The sequence below is a fragment of the Cupressus sempervirens genome, chromosome 8, assembly GCF_028749045.1.
Source record: "Cupressus sempervirens isolate cs-2001-9-10 chromosome 8, ASM2874904v1, whole genome shotgun sequence".
In the NCBI taxonomy this organism is placed as follows: Eukaryota; Viridiplantae; Streptophyta; class Pinopsida; order Cupressales; family Cupressaceae; genus Cupressus; species Cupressus sempervirens.
Window position 1 is genome coordinate 452,134,354 of NC_143125.1, and position 23,159 is coordinate 452,157,512.

Consider the following 23,159-nt stretch of genomic DNA (forward strand, 5'->3'; position numbering starts at 1 on the left):
TTATATTAACTATTTAAACTTAACAAGTAATTTAGTTATGTGTTTCAAATGCGTGTTACATATATTATAGATGTTGATAAAATGTATTCATATTACGCACTGACATCTCACATGATTTTCTTGGGTTTGTTCATAATGAACTATGTCAATAATATCATATATTTTTGCACATATTGTGAGGCATTGATGTGATTTTTTTTATTGTTTATTTTTTCATTTACATGAATAGTTCATTTGACTTACAATTAGTGTCATGTAAATGTACAATTTACTGTGTATTTTGTGAGTTACACTTTTTAGCTAAAACCTCTTAATTTTTTTCCTGAAATAGAAAAAATTGTATATGCTCTTTTAAATACTATGTTTTGTACGAAGTGTGCAATACACTATATAGATATAATACTTGTAGGGATATTGCAATTTTTTTTTCAAAATGCGAGATACAACTTTTGTACTAGTCTTTCCAAAATATTACCAAAACTGAGAACATTCAAAAAAGTATTTAATACCACGTATAATATTCTTTGGTCCTATTTTCTTTGGTTAGAGGAAGTAGGCTTAATATATTACACATTTTTTCCTTCCCAGAGCCAAATATAGCCTTATGTACAACTAATAGATATGAGGGTGTATTGGAGACATGCTCGATTTGAGTTGTACTCAGATTCATGTAAGCTATTTGTATAGGTTGTATTTGAACCTAGAAAGATATATCTAATGAAACATATATGTAATGATAGACTTACAGACAAAACATAGGAGAAAAGGATCAACATTGATAAAAAAATATGGAACGAAAGGAAAAATGTATGACAAACAATTCAAGTGTATCCTGAACTTGTCTTTAGTAAACTCTTAATAACATATATTGATGAAAGAATATTAAAAATTTGCAAGATAAATACATGGTATACAAATGTTCAAGACATACTACTTCTATAAAGGAAAAAAATAATTGGAAAATAATAATCTCGCAAGGACACAAAATCTTAATTCATTATTCAACTTATAATGACATTTACAACAATATGTGATCCTACATCAACAAGTCTAATCTATATGTTCAAAGAAACCCACTCTTTATGTGTTGGTTCCTCAAGGAATCTCCATTTATTTCCCTTTGCATCTCATCTTGGTTAGATGATATAATTTTCAAACCAATTTGTTAGATTTGGCAACAAGAACTCTGTTACGATTAATAGAGAGAAAAAAAAGATATATATATATATATATATATATATATATATATATTTTAAAGAAATCATGATGCTCCTACATCAATATGGCTTAAGCATTAATTGGAGGAATCCACCTATTTTGATTGTCATTGATTAAAATATTCTAAAAATAGGCAAACAACACGAATAAAATTTCCACAATGGAAATTGAAATTCATTTTTGTGTGACACAGTTTATATGTGGACTTTGGTTAGAAAGATAGAGAAAGAGAAGATTTGATTGCTTCAATAACACTAAGATTATAAAATTTTAGCGTAATTGGTGGCGAAATTGTAATCTATAAAATTGCAATGGATTGTGACTTTTCCAATTTGTAAATACATTTGACATAATATTCTTTTGACTACATCTTTGAATTAAAAAGTACACTCTACATTTTATTCATCTATAATTACACTAACTTTTTTAATATAACCCATTTATCAATATAATTTCAAATAATTCAAAGCATAAAATGTCCTTAACTTATCTGAAAATCATAATTTATTATCTCTGGTCTCTCTCAAGATTGAGTACAATGTACCATGTCTATAAATGTTGTGCCATCTCTACCTAATATTGTATAGTACCTTAGACTGCTTTGCCAAGTCAATCAATTCATAAATTGAGAAAACCGTCTGTGTTTGAAATCCTTTCTATTGTCTATGTTTGCCAAAAATACAAAAATAATTATATGTGGGAGGGTGTTGGTAAATAAAATTTGGCCTTATGCATGGCAATTGCAATTGGACAAAAGGTTTTAAAATCCAATACAAAAAAACATCTTTTACATGTGATCCAATTTTTGTTGTCCATGATAATACAACTCTTTGACACATTCTATCAAACAGTTCATGTGCCTTCTTTAGGCATTCACATTTTATGCTAGAATACATTGGTATATGGTGTGGAATGTAGCGATACTCATATTTCTTAATTCATTTATATCTATTTTTATCTAAAGCACTGCCAGAGGAAAAGATAAGAAATAATTAGAGCGCATTAGCATTCTCAAATATTTTACCTTCTAAGTGAGAATTTAATTTGTAATTTCAAAAGGAATAATGAAAGACATAAGAAACTAGAAATTAGGAAAGACGATTTGTGCATAGGGAAAAGAAATGAGGGATTGTACCCAAAATGTAAAAAGAAATGATAATGGTAAGATATTTGCATGAATACAAACATTGCTTCTACTTTCATGAGAGGACATCACAACATAGTCAAAATTAAAACATCATAATAGGAAACATCAACTATTCGAGTGAATAGGTCTTTAATCCATTTTAATTGACAATGTAAATAGAGATAAGTAAAGATGTACTGAACATTAGATGTAAAGTTATAACTAGTAACCAATTTTCTTGTAAACCAATACAAAACTTAGGTAGGAGGGATTTAGAGAAGTGTATCACGCTATTCCTTAATGAGAACTTTAGTTTACTTTTTAAATGAGAACTTTAGTTTACTTTTTAACTAAGTTTTAAAATAAACAGGTTTCCAATGTCGTTCCTCGATTATCTGTGTTAGCACCTATAAAGAGAAATAGGGCAAAGACCAACAAAAACTAGCATTATTTTTCAAGGAGACTTGTTTGTCAAAACTAGTCTAAAATAAATTAAGTAACATTTCAAGGAGAATCCCATCTTCAATTAGAAAAAATCTTCAAACAATTGAGCTCATGCAAGGATTTGTTCATCAAAGATTCTCACTAATTTCTTTATCAAACTAACATTTTGTTGCATTTAAACCTATGTCGATTCACAACCCAATTTATTTATGCCTTCTTTTTTCTCCCATGATTTCTTCCTTCTTTTCTCACTTTAACCAAGCTACTAAAAATTAAAACCACGATGTTGCTTCCACATTTTCCTAAACCTACCTTAAATACTGCAGAGTTGGTGGCATTTAACTATTCTTTTCATTCACCCACAAATGAGTAACCATTTTTCCCACCATCAAAATAAGATTTGAGACCAAATTTTTCTTGGTATTAGATAATTTTCTGATATCAAACAATTTTCTTTCCATTGCGGTTCCCCCAATAAAAGGCCCATCGATTTAATCAATTATAGATTTAATTAGAATATATTATTTTATAAAAAATAATTATTAATAACAAAGTTTGTATATTTAAATTATTTTAAATTTAACTTCATATTTATTTTAAATTAATAATTGATTTTGTATATTTAAATTATTTTTAATTTTACTTTATATATACTTTAAATTAATATATGTTACATGAATAATTATTCTAAATTACTTTCATTCTCTATTTGTTTAAGCTCCTAACACTTTAATGTTACTTATTAGAGAATTCAATTTGACATCCTATATTTTTGAGCTTATTCAATTTAGTTGTGGAAATGTTGGATGCGAATGCATGTTAGAGAGGATAAGGAGAGCAATATTATTTATTTTCAACTTAGAGGATATTAGATTGCAACCACATTAAGGGCTTCAAGAAAATGGTAACTTTGAGGATGATGATGCTATAGAATTTTGAGGGTAGGTTATAGAACCAAACACTTGTTGAAGTTCTTGACATGGATTAGGTGTTAGGGTCCATATTTTGAATGCAATTATATATAAAATATCAACCTCATTAATAAACCATGCCCATCTATCCATAGTCTCCTATTTTTTTTCTCTTTACAAATAAATGTTTTGATTAAGATGAATCAATTGGAATATACTTTAAATATGGTTTATGTACCCTAACTTTCTTGTATTCAACCTTTGACAATGTCCCTTAACAACCATACTATAATGGCTTTAGTGAAAAAAAACACTTGTATAAGCGCAATTGACAACTTTAACATTTCCTCCTTGATGCCAATTGAGACATTAGCTTTGTTCTCAGGTTTAATAATTAACAAAACCACATTCACCGATCTGTATAAAAGAAGAAGCATTATTTGAATGGTCTTCACTACATGAAAGTAGGAAGGATAAAGTGAGAAAAATCATTATCTATTTTGGGGTGGAATCTAAAAAAAGTTTGGATCCAGGGGGATTGTAATCTCCTTATAGTAATTTTTTTCTTTGAAAATATGTTATGATTACTTGTCATTGTTTCTTCCCCTTCAACCATTATGCTAGCTTTGTAGATGCCTTAGTCTATCTCTAATGATATTTGAAATCATTCTGATGAGCTGATTAAAATATGTGTACAAATTTCTATTGATATAAATTCTTCTTACATTCTCACCTACACGAATATATCTATTATTCAATTAATTAAAAATCTAATAACCTTTTTTCATTTTTAAAATTTTAAATTTACTTCCATCTCCACTTGCAATCATTTTCTTAATATATATAAATAATAATAAATTTAACATGACTATATTATTATTTAACAAATAATAATGATTTTTAATAGAATTTGTATATTTTAATTATTTTTATCTAACTCTATATTTACTCTAAGTTAGGCAGGGGTCCTATGAGGGGGGCTTGGGCTATATTTTTTAGGGAATAGAGGTCCTATGAGAATTTTTTTTTGGGGCTAGCGGATTATTTAGAATCTTTTCCTCTAAAATAGGAGACTCCATTTTTTAGTCCTCTTAAATTGAGTGGGTGAAAAAGAGGTGGGACTGGAAATAGCCCCACTAGCTTAGGGAAAAGTTATGCCACATGGCAAGTTGTGTTCATTCTTTCGCATTAATAACAAAAATTTTACTTTTTAAAAATATTTAAAAATTTAAAAATTTTCTCAACTTCCACAAATTTAGGAGCTGAAATTTTTAAGCTAGGACCACTCACCTTTAAACATTCTTTAAAACTCAGCACCAGCCCCGCTCTATTTTGAAGGAAGCCCCCTCCATAGAACCCAACCTTAATAATATCTTAATTTAATTTTTATAATTACTTTAAATTAATTTCATTCCTTGCGATATATGTCCAGGCTTCAAACGTTTTACTGTTAATTCGACATCCTTGTGGCTATTCTATTTATTTGCGTTAAGGTTGGATGAGAATGTGTGTCAGGCAGTTTTAAAATTGGCCGCTGTGATAACCATGGACGGATAAGGAGAGTGATATTATGTGTTTTCAACTTGCGAGAAACTTGATTGCAACCACGTTAAGGGCTTCAACAAAATGTCAGCTTTTAGGACGATGATGATGTTCCAGTCTTCTTCCGCTCTGTTGAACTCGACATCAAGGGCTTCTGTTATTCCTTGCCGGTTTCCCGCGAGCAGGGTTTATGTAGGGTTTAAGACAGTAACCTGTGCTTCCTACTCGTCCTCCTCAGCTGCCACACTTGTAGATAATTCCAAAGAAGAAGCTGATGGCGGCGGTAATACTCAACAGGCTCGTGCAATTTCTCTACTTGAGAAGCTGAGGTCGAGGCACCTCAAAGATAATCAGCTTAAGAATGCCAAGTCCAAAAGTAAGAGTAACACAAGTGCTGCTTCTATAAAGGAAAGCAAAAAGACTTCCACTCCCTCAGTTTCATCCTTTGGTGAGATGGGACTTTCAGAGGAGATAATGAGTGCTGTTGAGGAATTGAATATATCGGTTCCCACAGAAGTGCAGTGCCTGGGAATACCCGCAATACTGAAAGGGCAGAGCATCGTTTTGGCCTCCCACACTGGCTCTGGGAAGACACTCGCCTATATGCTACCTCTTGTTCAGGTATGTTTTCTAAATTGCACTTTCTGTTTCATTGGTAATGCAAACGGGTGACCTATATATACTATCACTGTTCTCGATAGGAATACTGTTCCACTAGAACATTTACAGAATCAATTTAGTAGGGATAGTTTTAGTAGCTAAAAAGAAATTGATTGTTTTTTAATCAATTCTATTTTCCTGCTAGATATACTTGCGATTTGCCAACATGTAAAAGAAGAGTCGCCCTATTTTCTCTGATAATTTGTGAATCTCGTGTACTGTAGATGTATAATCTTAACGAAATAGAGACATTTTTAGATGAATGGCGGTGGAAAGATTCATATTGAAATAAATTCGCTAAGATATCTATTTAAAGGAAAAGTAAAAGACAACAAGGATTAAGGTATTTTGGACGTGAAAAAAATTGTTGACTGTGGTGCTCCACCTGCTGTTAATCAAACCAGGCCGGGAAAGTAAAATATGCTACAACTTTGAAAAAATAAATTAACTTTTGCCTATCAGCCTACGAGAACTTTCCTTTCCAGAACAATTGAAAGTTTTTTGGGATGACTTGGGAGGTAAGTTATGCTGCATGATGTCTATGTATGCTCAATACGTCCTGCTAACTGATTTCTCATTAATGTCTTTTTGTATACTAGAAATGACACATTAACATACAAAGTTGGAAGATGAATAGACAGTTGACGTGTTGCAAATAACGCAATTGCTTGTCTTATGATGGTTCTTGTCCTTTGCTTTCTTGCTTTCTCTAAACACTGTAGATTCTAGAGCGATTCCCAAAACAGCATCAACATTGTGAGAGTTTGTAATGTTCGCTTGTGGAAATTTGAATAGGATATATTAATAAATGATGTCAAATTTAAATATAACAAGAATAAATATAAAACTTAATATAATCAAAATTTAGTTAAGTTCAATGAATGATGAAAAGGCTTGAAATGAAAAGTTGTAACTCCCTCAACCATGAGATCTAAGAGAGAGAGAGGAGAATTTCATTTGAAGGGGGAGGACATGCAGGAAGAAAGAATGGAGCAAAGGAATTTAGGAAGCATCAATGAAAGAAAAAAAGAATTGGAAGAAGATAAGGAAGTGACTCTTTCAAAGGGGCAGTAGTGATGAAGGGTTGCGATCCTTAAAAAGGGTGGTAATGGTGAAAGGTTGTGATCAGTATGAAGATGTGTGACACTCCCTCTCATTGGAGGATATGGAAGGGAGAATGTTTCATTTGAGGAGGGCAAAAAGAGGATCAATTTGGGGAATAATATATAATTCTCAAAGACGACAATAAATTGTGCGGACTCAATTCTTATGAGATGTGGTGACCCTTCTGCCGACAAAGTATAAAGGAGAATTCATTCCAAGCATTGAAGGGGACTTATCAATCATCCCTCACCAGTACCTCAAGGCATCAATCAAGGATCAAGAGCACTTCTCGAAAAGTGCAACAATCAACATTCCAAGAAGGAAGCGGTATTAAATCAGATTTGTCTAAATCACAACAGCAGTCTGAAAATATATATAACCTCCAATAATTCTATATTTTACAAAGGCAATCTCAAAAAAGTGACATTACAGTATTGTGCGTCATAACAAAGAGAAGTTGGGATTTGTGCTTTGAACATGTGTTCTTTGGATGATTTTAAAGAGGCAAGAGTTTCTGGATTGGATTGTGTTGACCATCCCAATGATTGATCACAAAGTGTGATCCGAAATCTCAATGCAAAATATTCAACACAATCTAATCTAGAAACTCTTGCCTCTTTTTATCATGGATTGTGGAAATCTCTTATCTTTGAAGGTACTAAAACCCGTGGTGAGAATGGGATATGGCACAAAGCACCATGTTGTACTGTGAGATGATCAAAGTGGCCTGTTCTTTCAAATTAATTTGATGATCTCGTGACACTGCAAGATCCATGGACCCTAAGCTAAGTTTTTTGGTATGACCTTAAGGTGTCCTACTCATATTGGGTATAGGTTTGCTTGAGGATATGTTTGGGTGTACCTTAGGTACATACCTAGATGTTAGGTACACCCAAGTATGTACTCAGACACACCAAGGTGTTCTTAGACATACCCAAAGGTGCTAAGCACGAAAATGTAACAAAAAAAGTCATTTTTTGACTCTTTTCTTCACATCTAAAAATTCTGATGCCTTTAAAAGAATCATTTTGCTCAATACAAAGACCTTTTTTCTCTTTTCGCTATCTTTCCTCATTTTTTCTAATTTTTTTTAGGGACATAGTCCCTTAAACCTCACTTTTGGCTTGGAAGGAAACGATATGTTTCTTTGCACGCCTTCTATCATTGGGTTTTTCTCACATCTAACATCTTGTGCAACTTCTTGGTGCTGCCTCTTAAACCCATTACAGTCTAGTGGAATCTCTTGTCATCTAAGTTGTTGGCTTGGGTACAGACACAAGTATAAATACGAGAACTTGCTATGTAGGTATGGGCAATCTTTTTTTGCAGTTAGGGTATGTGGGTTTGGGTACGTGTGTGTATATATACACACAAAAAAAGAAAAGCAAACTCAAAGAGAAATCCAAAATTGTAAAATTAAATCATTTGATTGTATGATACCTCATCATTGATCAATGCCAACTCCAAAAATAAATATTAAATGCCAATTGATAGTTTAGAATTTCAATATATTATATATCTATATGTCTTGGTTTACAATTTAAATGACAATCATTGCAATTACAAAATTGACAATAAAAATTTGTAATTGTCTTTTATCCTTAATGTAGTTCATCAATCAGCAAAGGGATTATCAGAAAAGTCTTCATCTATTGCATTTTCATCTTTAAGACCATTTGAACCCAAAGTAGTGCCACTCACACTAAATGTACCATGTCTAGGTATGTTATTATCATCGTCACCCATATTGACTCTAGCAAGATCATCAATGTTTGCATCCAAGTTGGTATTCTCAGGGGCTACACCCTAAAGGTTCTCTGACCCATCCTTGTATTGGGGATCTTCACATGATAGTTTGCTATTTAGAATGTATATAAGCCAAGTTTTTTGCTTTTTTGGCAGCTAACAACAATGCTTCACTGAATTGATAAAGTCATATGTACTCCAATTTTGTTAAGTGGTAGAAGGTCTTGCAACATGTTGAAATTGGAGAGAAAACCAACCGCATAAAAAATAAGGAATGCAAATAAATTAAAGAATGTTTAATATAGAATTCTACAATACAAATAGTTGAAAAACAAGAAAATCTTACTTGTGAGAGGATTTTGTTTACAATAGGTTGGAGGTACATATTATCTTTACCATAGGGGTACTACTATGTAGTAGTATCCAATATACATCGATCTTTAGAGTAGGATATTTTCCTGAGACAAACAAGCCATTTTCTCCTTATGCTCCTCTTTTGGATCTTTGAAGAGTCTACTAAATGCTTGTACCTAGTAGCAACTTCAGAATCTATATATGGTAATAATCTTTGTAGTATAGAATGTACATTATTGTTGTAGTACCTTAGAGATAGTGCATATGCATGGAAGTGCCATGATTTGGTCATCTTCGATGAAGAATGATTGACTCCACCCTTTTGAAAAAGGTTTCTTTGGGGTCATTCTCTCTCTTTTTTGTATTACCACTTTTATTTTCTCTATCATCGTGTCCATGCCATCATAGAAATTCCACTAATATGGTGCATCTATATCAATAAAACTAGAGTAAAGTTATGATAGGGTGGGTAAAATCCAATACATATTGCATAGTATCCAGCCAATCGTCATCCAAGATCAATGACTTGACCTTTTGGACCCTCTTTGAATTTGACTGCTTCCATGCACCCCATTTGTTGCTAATAACCATTTGGCCCAATGCATCTTGCACTTTCAAAGTTATCTCATAACTGTATGAGATGCAAATTGTCTCACAACCTAATTATGCTAATAATAATTTAATAACACATCGAAACAATATTTCAAATTTATCTATTGAACATGACATATACCGATTTAAATCCCTGAGAAATAAAATGATTAAAATATGACAAGCGAAGGAATAGAGGTGGCGATGTAATGTGTTGGAGGTTGTGTTCTGCAGGTAGGGCTATTGGGGTGACTGCTACCTTTTTTTTTTCTGTTTAGTGCTTTTGTTGTGGCACATGGGGAGGGTTGATTCTTGAATTTCATGGGTTGGGTTTTTATTGTTGCATGTGTAGATTTTTGGAGGGTTTGATTTGCATTTTTGGATGTGGTGAGTGTTGTTGGGTTGTTGGTGTTGAGTTTTGCACTTAGGGGTTCTGCTTTGTTATTCTAGTGTTGTTTAATGTCTTTGTGGATATATGCAAGTGGATTTGGTGATAAATTTGGGTGTTTTTTTAATCTTCTTTGATTGAGTTCATGGCAATACTTGTTGGCATGTTGGGACTGTTAGAAATAGGGATTACTGAGTTGGGGTGGGGGGTGGCGGGGGGGGGGGGGGGGGGGGTGTGAATCAGTAATCTATAAACTTTAGTTGCCAATTGGATATTATTTCTTATTTTAAACCATGCATAACAAAGCAATAAGTTAGTGTTGAACAGTAACAATAACAATGCACAAAGATAACTCATAACACCATATTTTGTTAACTAGGGAAACCTTGGCCAAGGGAAAACCCCGGTGGAGATGATACCCACTAGATAATATACTGATTTACAAGTTCCTTGTTAGAGGATGGACCCAGTTAGGAGTCAATGAGCAAATTCAGTATAAAGAGTCCTTGTTAGGAGACTTTGAATCCCTGTTAGGAGATTCCAACACTGTTAGGAGTTGTGGTACAGTAAATGCAAGATGAGCTAACTGCCCAAACATGCACTTCTAATTACAAGAAGAGCTCACTGCCCAAACAAGTAATCAAACTTCTGGAATATAGGTACTGTAACTTCTTCCTTGATTGATCTCTGATCTTCAGCTTGATCGTGGATCACAAAATAGCTTATACAAAAACTTCGCATATATCGCTTTCACAAAAGTTCGCATACAATTGTGTAATGTCCCTAATCAGAATCAAATTTATAATATCGGAATAATGATCTGACCTCCGCAATTGTGAGGGACTTCTTCCTATTAAGACTCTTATTCTCAGTAGTTATTTTCATAACATAGATAGTAGATAATACATGCCTTGATTTGTATTTAAAACTATAATGGTAGACCTTGGAATATATTGATATATATATCTGATAAATACAATGATCTTTTGGTCAAGAAGATGATTATATTGGTTTAGGAATGACCTTATCTCTATGGACCTTCTAATGATAGGAGATCAATATATAGATTTGGAGGATGAGAAATTATGAATATCCTGGTTGATTTTTATATTATGTTACTGGAAATTATATGTGACTTCCTCTGAATGTCTATCTAGTATAATAATTTAAATATATAAATGCCAGTTGGTGTGTATAAACTCTTTAATCTATCATACACTTCCTTTCATTGGTCATAGGGATACCTGTAAGCACTCTCTGATTAATATCTTCCTTTATCCAAAGGAAATAGGTTATATATTGTGATCTGAAATAAATTCTGTTGAATAAGGATTGAATATTGATAGCTAACGTGGCTGTAAAATATATCTTCCAACTATGGTTTCTCCCCAATATATATATACAGTAGGGAACTGTAGGATAGTTTAATCCAGTGTATGCTTTTCTTGCTTAAGCTTTAGCCTACGTTGAGCCTATAAATCTTTCGATTAAGCCAAAAGTTGCCAATTTTGCCGTGTATGCCTCCCTTGGCTATTATGATTGGTGAATAGAAAAAAATGAATTCGTTCTTGCCCCCTTTATGGAAGAAACTAATTTCTTCTTATATTCGACTTTTACCTAGTGAAGAGGTATATTTATAATCGTGTCCCTTGGGGTCTGATTAGAAAATAATCACACAATTGACCAATTCATAATAATGAATTTGTCTCTTTATTGCATTGATTCAAATGGGCTTAATTAATCTAGTGATTGCATTGTATGGTAATGAAAAGTTTTCAACGTTGTATCATTTTATTTATTTGCTCAATACTACTGTTCCTGTTTCTGTAGACTTCTACGTGGGCATTATCTGATTACTGTGTGGCTGCTTGTCATACTTGAAAATATATTACTTGTGAATGGAATAACTATATATGTTAGTTATGTGATATATGCTATGGTAATTTCGGGGTTGCCTTTTAATAGTAATTTTTATTATTATTTTATTCCAGTATAAGCATTGAACTATACGATAATATTATCTTGGTCAAATGCTAATATTGTCTTAGCAACATGAATAGTTACAAGATATATTTTATTTATTTATTAATCTATTATATCACCTATAAATTAGCAATAGTTCTCAACTATTATTATTTATTATGATTTCTTGATATGACAATATTTATAATTATTCAATTTTGTATTGAATACTATTAATCATATATTATTATTTTCTTATTATATTTATCAATTATAATTATAAATTAGATTATAGTTTAATCCGTTGTTAGTTTATTTTATTATAAAAATTTATAAAATATGGGGACATGACAAATTGCTCTACATCACAATTACACGATAGCATGCTTCTTATCGCAAAATGTCCTTTGCATAAATACCATGCCTTTACACAAATTGCTGTTGGGTCGGCTAAGACATCTAGGATGTCGGCCCTAATTGGACAAGTAATTATCTTGTAAACAAAATAATCCTATCCTTCAATTCCGCTGTCTTGTTTCACTTCAAAAATATGTTCCGTATAGTCCGTACTGACTTCCGAGGTTATACACGTCATCACCAATATGTATACTATCTCCATCTAACTTAGCTAGTCATAATATGACATCAGCAACAAGTTATAAACAAAACAATATATTGCTGTATACCAAATCCTATACTTAGACAATTTTTTGAAACCAAACACTAAGTATCTTTATTTCTGAGGTTTCTTCTAAGAATGTACATCATGTGTTGCCATAAATGACAACAATTACATATCTCTATTAGCCAATTGTCAACAATCTCCCCCTTTGGCATTGATGACAACAAAATAGGGAAGATTCGCTAAGTGACAAAAACTTAACAAAATAAACAACACATTACATTACATCTATTACAACTTGTCCATCTTTACATATGCTCCACCTTACAATATATTTCACATTATGTACTTACAATATTCTCCCCCTTTGACAATTCAAGTACTTTCCAATTTTCTGCAACTACTCCCCCTTTGACATCAGTGACAAAGGTCAAAATGTCAACAACTGTCCAAAACTGTCAAAAGTGCTATCCTTCCTTAAGTTGTTAGGATCTTTATGCAATCATCAAAGTTTGCCTTAAGATTATCTATACCCTTAGTCCATGTCTCCTTGGTGGATTCAGTTGAGGTGAGAATTGCACATAAAGCATATGATGCAATCTCAACTGCATTAAGATCCGAATACAAAAAGTTAGAATAGATGTCCTTGGCCTTGACACATTCCTCCAATTGTTTCTCAATAAAAGATACTTTCAAAGCAATAGACTCTTTGAAATCTGATATTCTCTTCAAAATTTGTTCCTTCCGAAGTTCCAGTGTCCTAATGTCATTGTGGATACTGGCCTCTTGTCCTTCAAAATCATCAATTTTGCAAGATGGATGTTGGATCTGGCTGGATAGAGCCTCTAGCTCACTCATCTTTACTTCTATCTGACTGTTAATGTCCTTAGTCAGCTTGTATGATAAAGTACACTTAATATACAATGTTTTCCCATCTTGTTGACATTTTTGAAGTGTCTTGATACAAGTATCAAGACTAACCAAATCATTCTTAATGTTCTGACAGATGGTGCTAGCATCATGTGAAATCTGTGCCTTTGCTTCTGCAACATTCAACAAGTTAGTAAACTCTTCATCAAATGATTTCAACAATGCTTGTGCCCTTTGTTCTGGATCTGATTTTGTGTGTTGTAGTGCCAAAGTAATTGTTAGAAATAGGGATTACTGAGAGGGGGGGGGGGGTGAATTAGTAATCTACAAACTTTATTCGCCAACTGGATATTATTTCTTACTTTAAACCATGCATAACAAAACAATAAAGTAATGCTTAATAGTAACAGTAACAATGCACAAAGATAGCTCATAACACCATATTTTGTTAACTAGGGAAACCTTGGCCAAGGGAAAACCCCGGTGGGGATGATACCCACTAGATAATATACTGATTTATAAATTCCCTGTTAGAGGATGAACCTTGTTAGGAGTCAATGAGCAAATTCATTATAAGGAGTCCTTGTTAGGAGACTTTGAATCCCTGTTAGGAGATTCCAACCCTATTAGGAGTTGTGGTACAGTAAATGCAAGATGAGCTCACTGCCCAAACATGCACTTCTAATTACAAGAAGAGCTCACTGCCCAAACAAGTAATTAGACTTCTAGAATATAGGTACTATAACTTCTTCCTTGATTGATCTCTGATCTTTAGCTAGATCTCGGATCACAAAATAGCTTATACAAAAACTTTGCATATATCACTTTCACAAAAGTTCGCATACAATTGCTCAACATCACAATTATATGATAGCACGCTTCTTATCGCAAAATGTTCTTTGCATAAATACCATGCCTTTACACAAATTGCTGCTGCGTAGGCTAAGACCACAATCCACTTTTCCAACTTAGAGTAAACATCTAGGATGTCGGCCCTAATTGGACAAGTAATTATCTTGTAAACAAAATAATCCTTTCCTTCAATTCCGCTATCCTATTTCACTTCAAACATGAGTATCTCTGTTCCGTACAGTTTGTACTGACTTCCGAGGTTATACATGTCATCACCAACATGTATACTATCTCCATCTAACTTCGCTAGTCATAATATGACGTTAGCAACAAGTTATAAACAAAACAATATACTGCTGTATACCAAATTCTATACTTAGACAATTTTTTGATTACCAAACACTAAGTATCTTTATTTCTGAGGTTTCTTGTAAGCATGTACATCATGTGTTGCCATAAATGACAACAATTACATATCTCCATTAGCCAATTGTCAACAAGGACAACATAATACCCCTTTTAGAAATGCGGTGATAGGGAGAACTTCAACTCCTTTCATGTACAAGAATCCTGTTTTTAGTCAAAATATTATAGTTATGGTTGAAAATTCTTCACAATTTGGGGTTTTAGGCCTATGAAAGTTAATGGGTATTTTGTGAGAAGTGATATCAGGCATATCCTTGTAATCCAACTAGGTCTCTTGGGGATGATATTAATTATTTGACTAATCACACTTTAACCTGTAAGTTCATGGCCGTACTACCCAGGGACACATCCTCAACCTAAAAACTTTCGTTCTCATACTAGAAACATTTTGAGGACTTGGGGATGGCTAGGGGACGTCCCCATCCTGTCCCCCTTTTCTAAAAATTCCCAGGAAACATCTCAGAAACTTGGGGACTTGAGGAATTTTTTTTGGGATGTTTGTATGCCCCAGGGACAATTGGGGACACCTTGGAAGTCCTTAGGGTGGGTGGGCGTCTCCGATTTTATAGACAACATTGGCATATATAAAATATTTTCTTTTTTAATTTTAAAGTTGGCCCCTTGTTCCATGTTCACCCTATCATGCTTATTATTGTTTGGTAGTTAATTCATGCAATTTGGGGTCCTCTGATTAGTATTTGAAAACATTACCTTAAGAATCATGGAATTAATATTGCTGTTACAGTCACGCTACACTCTCAAAATTATATAGCAAAATGTTTGCAAGGTGCTTGAAAAGTTTGAAAACTGCATTATAGACCTAGAACATGCATCTTTATGTCATTTCCTGGCAATACATCAGTGCTTGGTTGGTCTTGAGTTGATTTGGGTCCTTTGTGGAAGATATGGTGAATATTGAAAGTTGCATCAAGATATTGTCTTACCATAACAAACCTATATCACGACTAGAACTGTATAGAGGATCTTTTTGTATTAATATTAGTCCACTTACAATGAATTGGAAGTGTAGTTTTAGAATTAAATGATAGTAGTGTACTTCAATTTGGAAGGTGGGTTATTGCTCTTGTTGCTATTAAAAATGAATTCTAAATTATGTTCTTGGGTATATTTCAAATTTTTATGTTATTATTTTAATATTACATGCACAATGACAATAATTCAAAATTATAAATGCATTATTTTGAAAACTCTGTAACTTACAGTTTCCAGGTCCTTGTAAAACTTGGTCGTACTTTCTGGTTACATTTTGTGGTTTCAAGTCCTTGTAAAACTTGATTTTGTGTTTTCTTTTTTGGTCCTCAGGAGCGTGTTCTCCTGGTTTGCTTAGTCGAATATCTTTTTATGTTGTTAAGGGTTTCGGGTCCCTTCAAAACCTGCTTTTACCTTAATCTAAAACTTATTGAGCATTGAGTCTGATTATTGAAATGTTGTATATTAAGGTTCTATGATGTTTAAATGACATGGTTTATTCACGCTTTCATATGAATCAAATGTAATGTATACATGCAAATTTCCCTATATTTATATAGCCATCCTCGTTTGCCCCCCCCCCCCAAAAAAAAAAAAAAAAAAAAAATCGACAATTTTTTTTGCCATCCCTTGCCGTCCTTGTCCCAGAAACTCAAGAAACATAGTCACGGGGATTTGTGTCTTTACCCTTCTTGGAATTTGATAGTTTGGTAATTGGAATGAATTTAAGCCATATTTCATGCTTTTTTTGCAGCCAACTTGTTATGTTTCACTGAATAGGTAAAGGAGCATATACTCCAATTTCGTTTAGTGACAAAAGAACTTGCAACTTGTTGAAATTGGAGAGAAAACCAACAAAAATAAAAATGAAAATGTAATATAAGTTAAAGAATGTTAAGTACTAATCTACAATACAAATGATGAAAAAAAGATACTAGAAAAAACTTACTTGTGAGAGGATTTCTGTTTGCAAGATTTTGTTGGTACATATAATCTTTACCATGAAGGTACCACCCTGTAGTAGCATCCATGATGGATTGGTTATTAACAAGACAAGGAGTATCTTCCTAATACCAACAAGTTAAATAGTCTCCTAAGGCTCTTCTTTTGGATCTTTGAAGAGTTTACTAAATGCTTATGTGTACCTAGTAGTGACTTCAAAATCTCTATATGGTGGTAATTTCTTTGGCATAGAAGGTACATTATTGCTATAGTACCTCAGAGTTAGTGCATATGTATGGAGGTGCATTGATGTGGTCATATTGTTCCAATGATAAAGAATGATTGATTCCGCCCTTTTGAAAAAGGTTTTGTTGGGGTCATTCTCCATTTTTTTGTATTACCACTTTTATTTTCACTTTGTCAATGCCATCATAGAAACCCCTCAAAAATGGTGCATTTATATCACTAAACTAGAGTATAATTATGATAGTTTCAGTGAAATCCGATACATATTCTATAGGAGCCCACCAATTGTCATCCAAGACCAATGACTTGACCTTTTGGGCCCTCTTTAAATTTGATTGCTTCCATACACCCCATTGGTTGCTAATAACCATTTGACCCAATGCATCTTACACCTTCAAAAGTCATCTCATAACAAGTGTATAAGATGCAAATCAAGTCTCAACAACCTAGGATTATGTTAATAATAATGAATAACACATTAACAATATGTAAATTTGAAACACATTGAAGAAATATTGCAAATATATATATTGATTGAGCATGACATATATAGATTTTGATCTTTGAGAGAGCAATCATTTAAAAGATGGTGAATGAAGGAATAAAGGCAACGACATGATGAGTTGGGGGCTGTGTTTTGCAATTAAGGCCGTTTGGTTTGGCTGCTAGCTTTTATGTTTGTTCAATACTTTTGTTGTGGCGTGTGGGAAGTGTTGATTATTGCATTTCATGGGTTGGGTTTTCGTTATGGGTGTTGAAGATTGTAGCTGCATTAGAGATCTTTATCTCTGATTTTGCTATATATTGAAATTAGGACAATACGTCCTACTATGTCAACAACTAGAGAAGATATATATGATGATATTTTTCTTGTATTCTTTACTATAATTAAGTGAGCACAAAATGGCATTTAAAGTGTGCTAGGTTTCACACTCTAAATAATTGACATTTTTTTATATGAGGAGACATGCAACATACAAAGAGTCATGTGTTTGGAGATATGAATAGACTCACTTTTGGAAGCTAAAGAGACCGTCAATTGTGACATGAAGATTCTCTCAATTCAATATATATATATATATATATATGATTGCTTTGTGTGATAAGTATTTTGTATCTTGTTGAAAGCATTATACTTGAACATTTATCATATTAATAAAAGGGATTTTTCTGGTGTCTTTTTTCCCTTAAAGTTGAAGGGTTTTCCCAGGATAAGTTGTTGTGTCCTTATGTACCTTTTTTATTCTATTTTTGTTAGTGTTGTTTATCATTATTTCTGGCCAAAATTTTAACATTGTATTAGAGGCAAGTTGGATAACAATAATAAGGGAATGTTGAGTTTTTAAGTAGCTTTGAGACAGATCTTCTACTTGAGTTGATGTCCTCTCTTTCGTGCATCATAGTTGTCATCATGTGTCTAATGCTATGTGATTTCTTGACTTGATTCATTCTTCCTCATTCTTCTATGCTCGTGTGTCCTCTATTTTGTATGAGTTCGTAGCAGCGAAATAGATCTTCTTCCTTCTTGTACCTATTTTTGTTCTCCTGACTTCTTAACTTTCTTGTCTTCTTCATGGCTTGGGATGTTGAAAGTTCATTTCAGATTATCTCACATATTGAATATGTGCTGTCAAGGCATATTATAATGAGTAGTTCTTCATGGTTGCTGCCGTTTTGAGTGCTCTTGACAACATTCACATTTTTTGGGTTCTTCCTGAAAAATAAGGGAAAGTGGGATTGGCTGAAAAATGGGAAAGCTCAAATCAATGAGCGCCTCTCAAATCAGAAATAGGAAATAGGGCCCCCACATGATCACTTAAGTGTTGTAAGCTAGAATTGCAGAGGTTGCCCATGGAGAAGAGGTCCTGGGTTGGGGCCCATAGCAGAGGGGAAGGATATTATTATCCTTGTTGAAAGTTGAAACACCTGAGCATGAAGGATGCATGCTTCCAAATTTTGATGGTTACAATATATTTTCAATTTGGAGCGAAGGGAATGAATTTGGCAACGGTCATGAAGGAATCACAATATTAATCAAGAAGAAGTGATTCAGATTTGTAAAAGTGATAAAAGAAGACCCAAACAAACAAGACATATGGCTGCAGGTCAGAGTAAATGAAACAATTTTCAGCTTGGCTGCTTGTTACATTGCTCCAAAAAACTCTAAATTCCACAGGAGGCAGAACTTAGACAACAAAGGCCTGTTTGCTTCATTAAAAAATGATATATCTCTATTTAGCAATTAGGGGCAATTATGCTTGTTGGAGTCGTTAATGCTAGAACTGCCAATAATCAATCGCTGCAATTGAACAACATGGAAGAAGGGGAGGATAACCCTCTATGGTTAGAAGAAAATGAGGACCATTCTTGGAAAAGAACCTCTTAGGACAGAAAGGGGGTGTTTCTCATTTTGGGGCAGAGCTATTGTGGGTGTGTACTCTCTTTGGCATAGTTGTTTGCAATGGTATGGGAAGCAGTCAACTTCTGGGGATATCACGTGTAAAACTTACAATGGGCAGAGTGTGTTAGATAATATAATTTGCTTTCAAAATTTGACTTCTAGAGTGATAGAGTTTGATCCGAGAAGCTCCTATAGAGATGAAGCTGAATTACATGGCTCTTTATATCAGGTTGTCCCAATAAGTCTGCATAACGAATGTGACCTTCACAGGGAAAGGAAAGCCATTGGCAATGGAAGAATACTCATAAATTAGGAATATAGGGACATCTGTAGTGCTTCTCTCAAACAACAATTCTTTAAACAATAACAGGGATGTGGATTAGACTGATAGTGACTTTGAACATGTTCACAACAGCTTGCTGATCCCTACTTTACAAAATGTGCTAAAGGCATGTAAAAGATCCCGCAGTAAAAAGCGGGCCGGAAATACCTTCCGACTAATCCTTGGTATGATTAAGAGTGCAAGGCGGTCAAGAGACTTATCAAAGGGAAAAATACAAGTATAGAGGACAAGAAGAAATATACAGAGTTGGTTCAATAAAAAAGGGAGTATATGAATGCAAGGCAGGAGGAGTTAATGTCTTTGAGCAAACACAATCCCAAAGACTTTTGGATAGAATTGCAGCAAAGGAAAGAACAAAGCGGAGATAGTGTTGCGAATTCTCAATGGCTAGAATACCTAAAGTTACTTAATGAATAGATTGATGAGAAGGATTCCCCTCCCATTGTGATCACTTAAGGAACTCTTCATGGTGGAGGATATCAAACTAGGAATATAGAAGTTAGCAAATGGTAAGGCTAGTGACATCGATGGGCTTCAAATTGAATTTTTGAAGTGGGGAGTGGAGATCCTTGCTCCTCACATAAAAGGGGTCTTTAACAAGGTCATTCAAGATGATTTTCTAGAGGGCTGAACTATAGTGTGGTTATCCTTGTATTTAAGAGTGGGGATATCAATAACCCATCTAATTATTGCACTATTATGATTAACCCCTTTTTTGGCAAACTATTTGGGAGCATGGTGGAGCATAGAATCAATAGTTAGGCAGAAGGGGAAGGAAAAAGAGCAAAAGGGCAAGCAGGTTTCAGACCTAGACAATCTACAATTGATCACTGTGCCACTCTTAGGCATTTGATAGAGAAAATATGGGACAACCAGGGAGGAGTAGCTTATTGCTGCTTTGTGACTTCAAGAATGCTTTTGATACAGTGCCCATAGATAAGCTTTGGAAAAGAATGGAAGAATTAGGCATTTTGGATGTGTTTAGAACTGCAGTGCGTAGACTTTATGAGCGGTTTAGAGCCAAATTCAGAAACAAAGAGGGAATGTTTGAGTGTGTTGGCAGTGACATTGGTGAGAAGCAAAGGTGTCCATTGTTCCCCACTTTGTTTGGCTTATATATTGATAACTTGGGATTCTGGCTAGACGAAATTGATGGTGAGGTGGTTGAATTAGCTGCATATGTAGTGAAATCTCTTCTTTACGCTAATGATCTTATCTTAATATCAAAGACAACCGAGGAATTAAAAGATCAATTAAAGGCTTTGGAACACTTTTTTCAGGAAGTAGGGATGTGAGTGAACATTACCAAGACAAAAATCATGATTTTTTCTTTGAAAAGGAAGGAGGAACACTTGGACTTCTTTTTCAAGGGCAGCTAGTTAGAAAGTGTGAAGGAACACAAATATTTGGGGATTGACTTCCATTATAGGCTTAGTTGGGAGACTTGTTGAGCGAAAAGGATTCAGGGAGGGTGGAAAGCTTCCTATTTGCTGCAAAACATATGTAGAAATGCCGAGCTTTAGGATTGGAAGACCAAGAAAACTCTTTTTGGTGTGTTGGTCACACTAGTTATTCTTTACGGGTGTGAGGTTTGGGGCGTGGGGGGCAGCAACATGACAGAGTGTGGGTGGAGACAATTAGAGAGGATCCAGAAACACTTAATCACTAATAATATCAAAGTCAAGGCCTTAGTACCATATGAAATTCTTTTAGCAGAAGTCAATATGTACCTGTTGGAGGCAACAACAATAACGCAGTTAATAAGCTATTTAAAGAAACTTGAAAACATGAATAACCAATATTGGCCCAAAATTGCAATGAAAGAGGGCTTGGCTTGTAGGAAGAAGACTTGAATGAAAAAAAACCCAAAGTGGTTGTGCGGCCTAGAACATCAAGTTGCAAGATTGTCCTACCACCAATGTGGAAATAAAGAAGTTTGTCATGGGAAAATTCCTAACTACCATGTGGTCTCATAACATGGGGCAGAAAAAGACTAATTATATTGAAATGGTCAACCCTACTTGGGAGCATGAAGATCGGACTTACCTTGGGTCAGCTATTAATGACAAGGCTAGGGTGTTAGTGACTTAGTTGAGGACAAGTTCATATCATCACAGATGCGAGACTAGTAGATGGAAAAGGCCTAAAGAGGAATGTGATGAGAGGATCTTCAAGTTTTACGAACATCTTGAAGGTGGGCATAAGCATGCATAATTTATTTAAGGAGGATAAGATGAGGAAAATTGGCAGTTTGATTATCAGAAGTTATAGCAATAGATCAGATATGGAAAGGAATATGGAGTTAGTTTAAGATTTCTTGGCTCGTGGTCCTTTAGACCGTTAGTCTTGTGGATGTCATTAAAATCCTTCATTCATTCATACCTTGTTCGAGCTCCTTATCCTACTTGGAACCTAGTCAACATTTGATATTTGTTGTCTTGATTGATTATTCTTTTTCAGTTAGTCATTATTATTCCATTTATCTTCATCGATCATTCAAGGGGTATTCATCACCTATGAATCATCTTGCATCAGTGGCTTTTCAGCTTCAACATTCATATTGTTTTCAGCTTCAACATTCATATTGAAGCTTATGTAGCATCATGTCAGTTGATGTTTTTTTCTAGAAGTATTCTATATTCATTCATCGAAGTTTCAAAGAGGTGAGGTTTTTGTGTGAGAAGCATTAGGGAAAAATAAAGTAGTATTTCTTTTTAGTTCCTTGGGATGTATCGACATGTATTGAATTGAAATATTCATGCAGGCCCAATTTATTCTGTGTTTGTGGTGATTACATAAAAAGTATTTTTTAGAGATTGTATATGGTGTGCAGGGTTTATTTATTAGAGATGGTTCTATTTTTCATTGTGGCAGCTAGTACATGAAACGACATGGCTTTTGTTTAGTCAGACATTTTTATTTGGAAACCATTTAATAATATATAGTCTTGGGTGTTTGTATATAGAGTTTTTCATTGTGCGTATTCATCTTTGATATTGTGAAGAATTCATTGCATCTTTTCGGAAATATTCTGACCAGAATAGTTTTTGCTCAAAGTTTTGCTGAGGTTAGCAAGTTAAATTTGAGGGGCTTGAGTCTTGCATAGTTAGATAAAATTTTCAACATAAACATTTAAAAAAAAAAAGATAACATACACAACAATAATAGAATAGCAGAAGCAATAACATACACTCAAATATGAACAACACATAATCGGGTTGCAACTCTTAAGGGTCCCATGACGATGAATCATATATATATATATATATATATATATAACACATCCACATTAAAGATTAACTATAAGTTCAAATTTATTTAAATAATATACAATTGTCTCGAATGCTACTTGGCAATAATCATAATGCACCTTCATTCATTGTACAAGTCACAGGGTATGAAGGGCTGAAAGAATATACAT

The 23,159-nt window shown here is 33.8% G+C and overlaps 1 protein-coding gene across 1 annotated transcript in view; it reads left to right on the forward strand.

The window, feature by feature from the left end:
• Window positions 1-5,125: 5,125 nt before the first annotated feature.
• The window catches only part of RH39, a 138,591-nt gene continuing 120,557 nt past the window's right edge, over window positions 5,126-23,159 (forward strand). Inside the window, exon 1 of the mRNA XM_089798056.1 lies at window positions 5,126-5,862. Coding sequence (XP_089654182.1) covers window positions 5,326-5,862 — 537 coding nt within the window. The 5' untranslated portion in view covers window positions 5,126-5,325. The remainder of the gene's footprint in view (window positions 5,863-23,159) is intronic.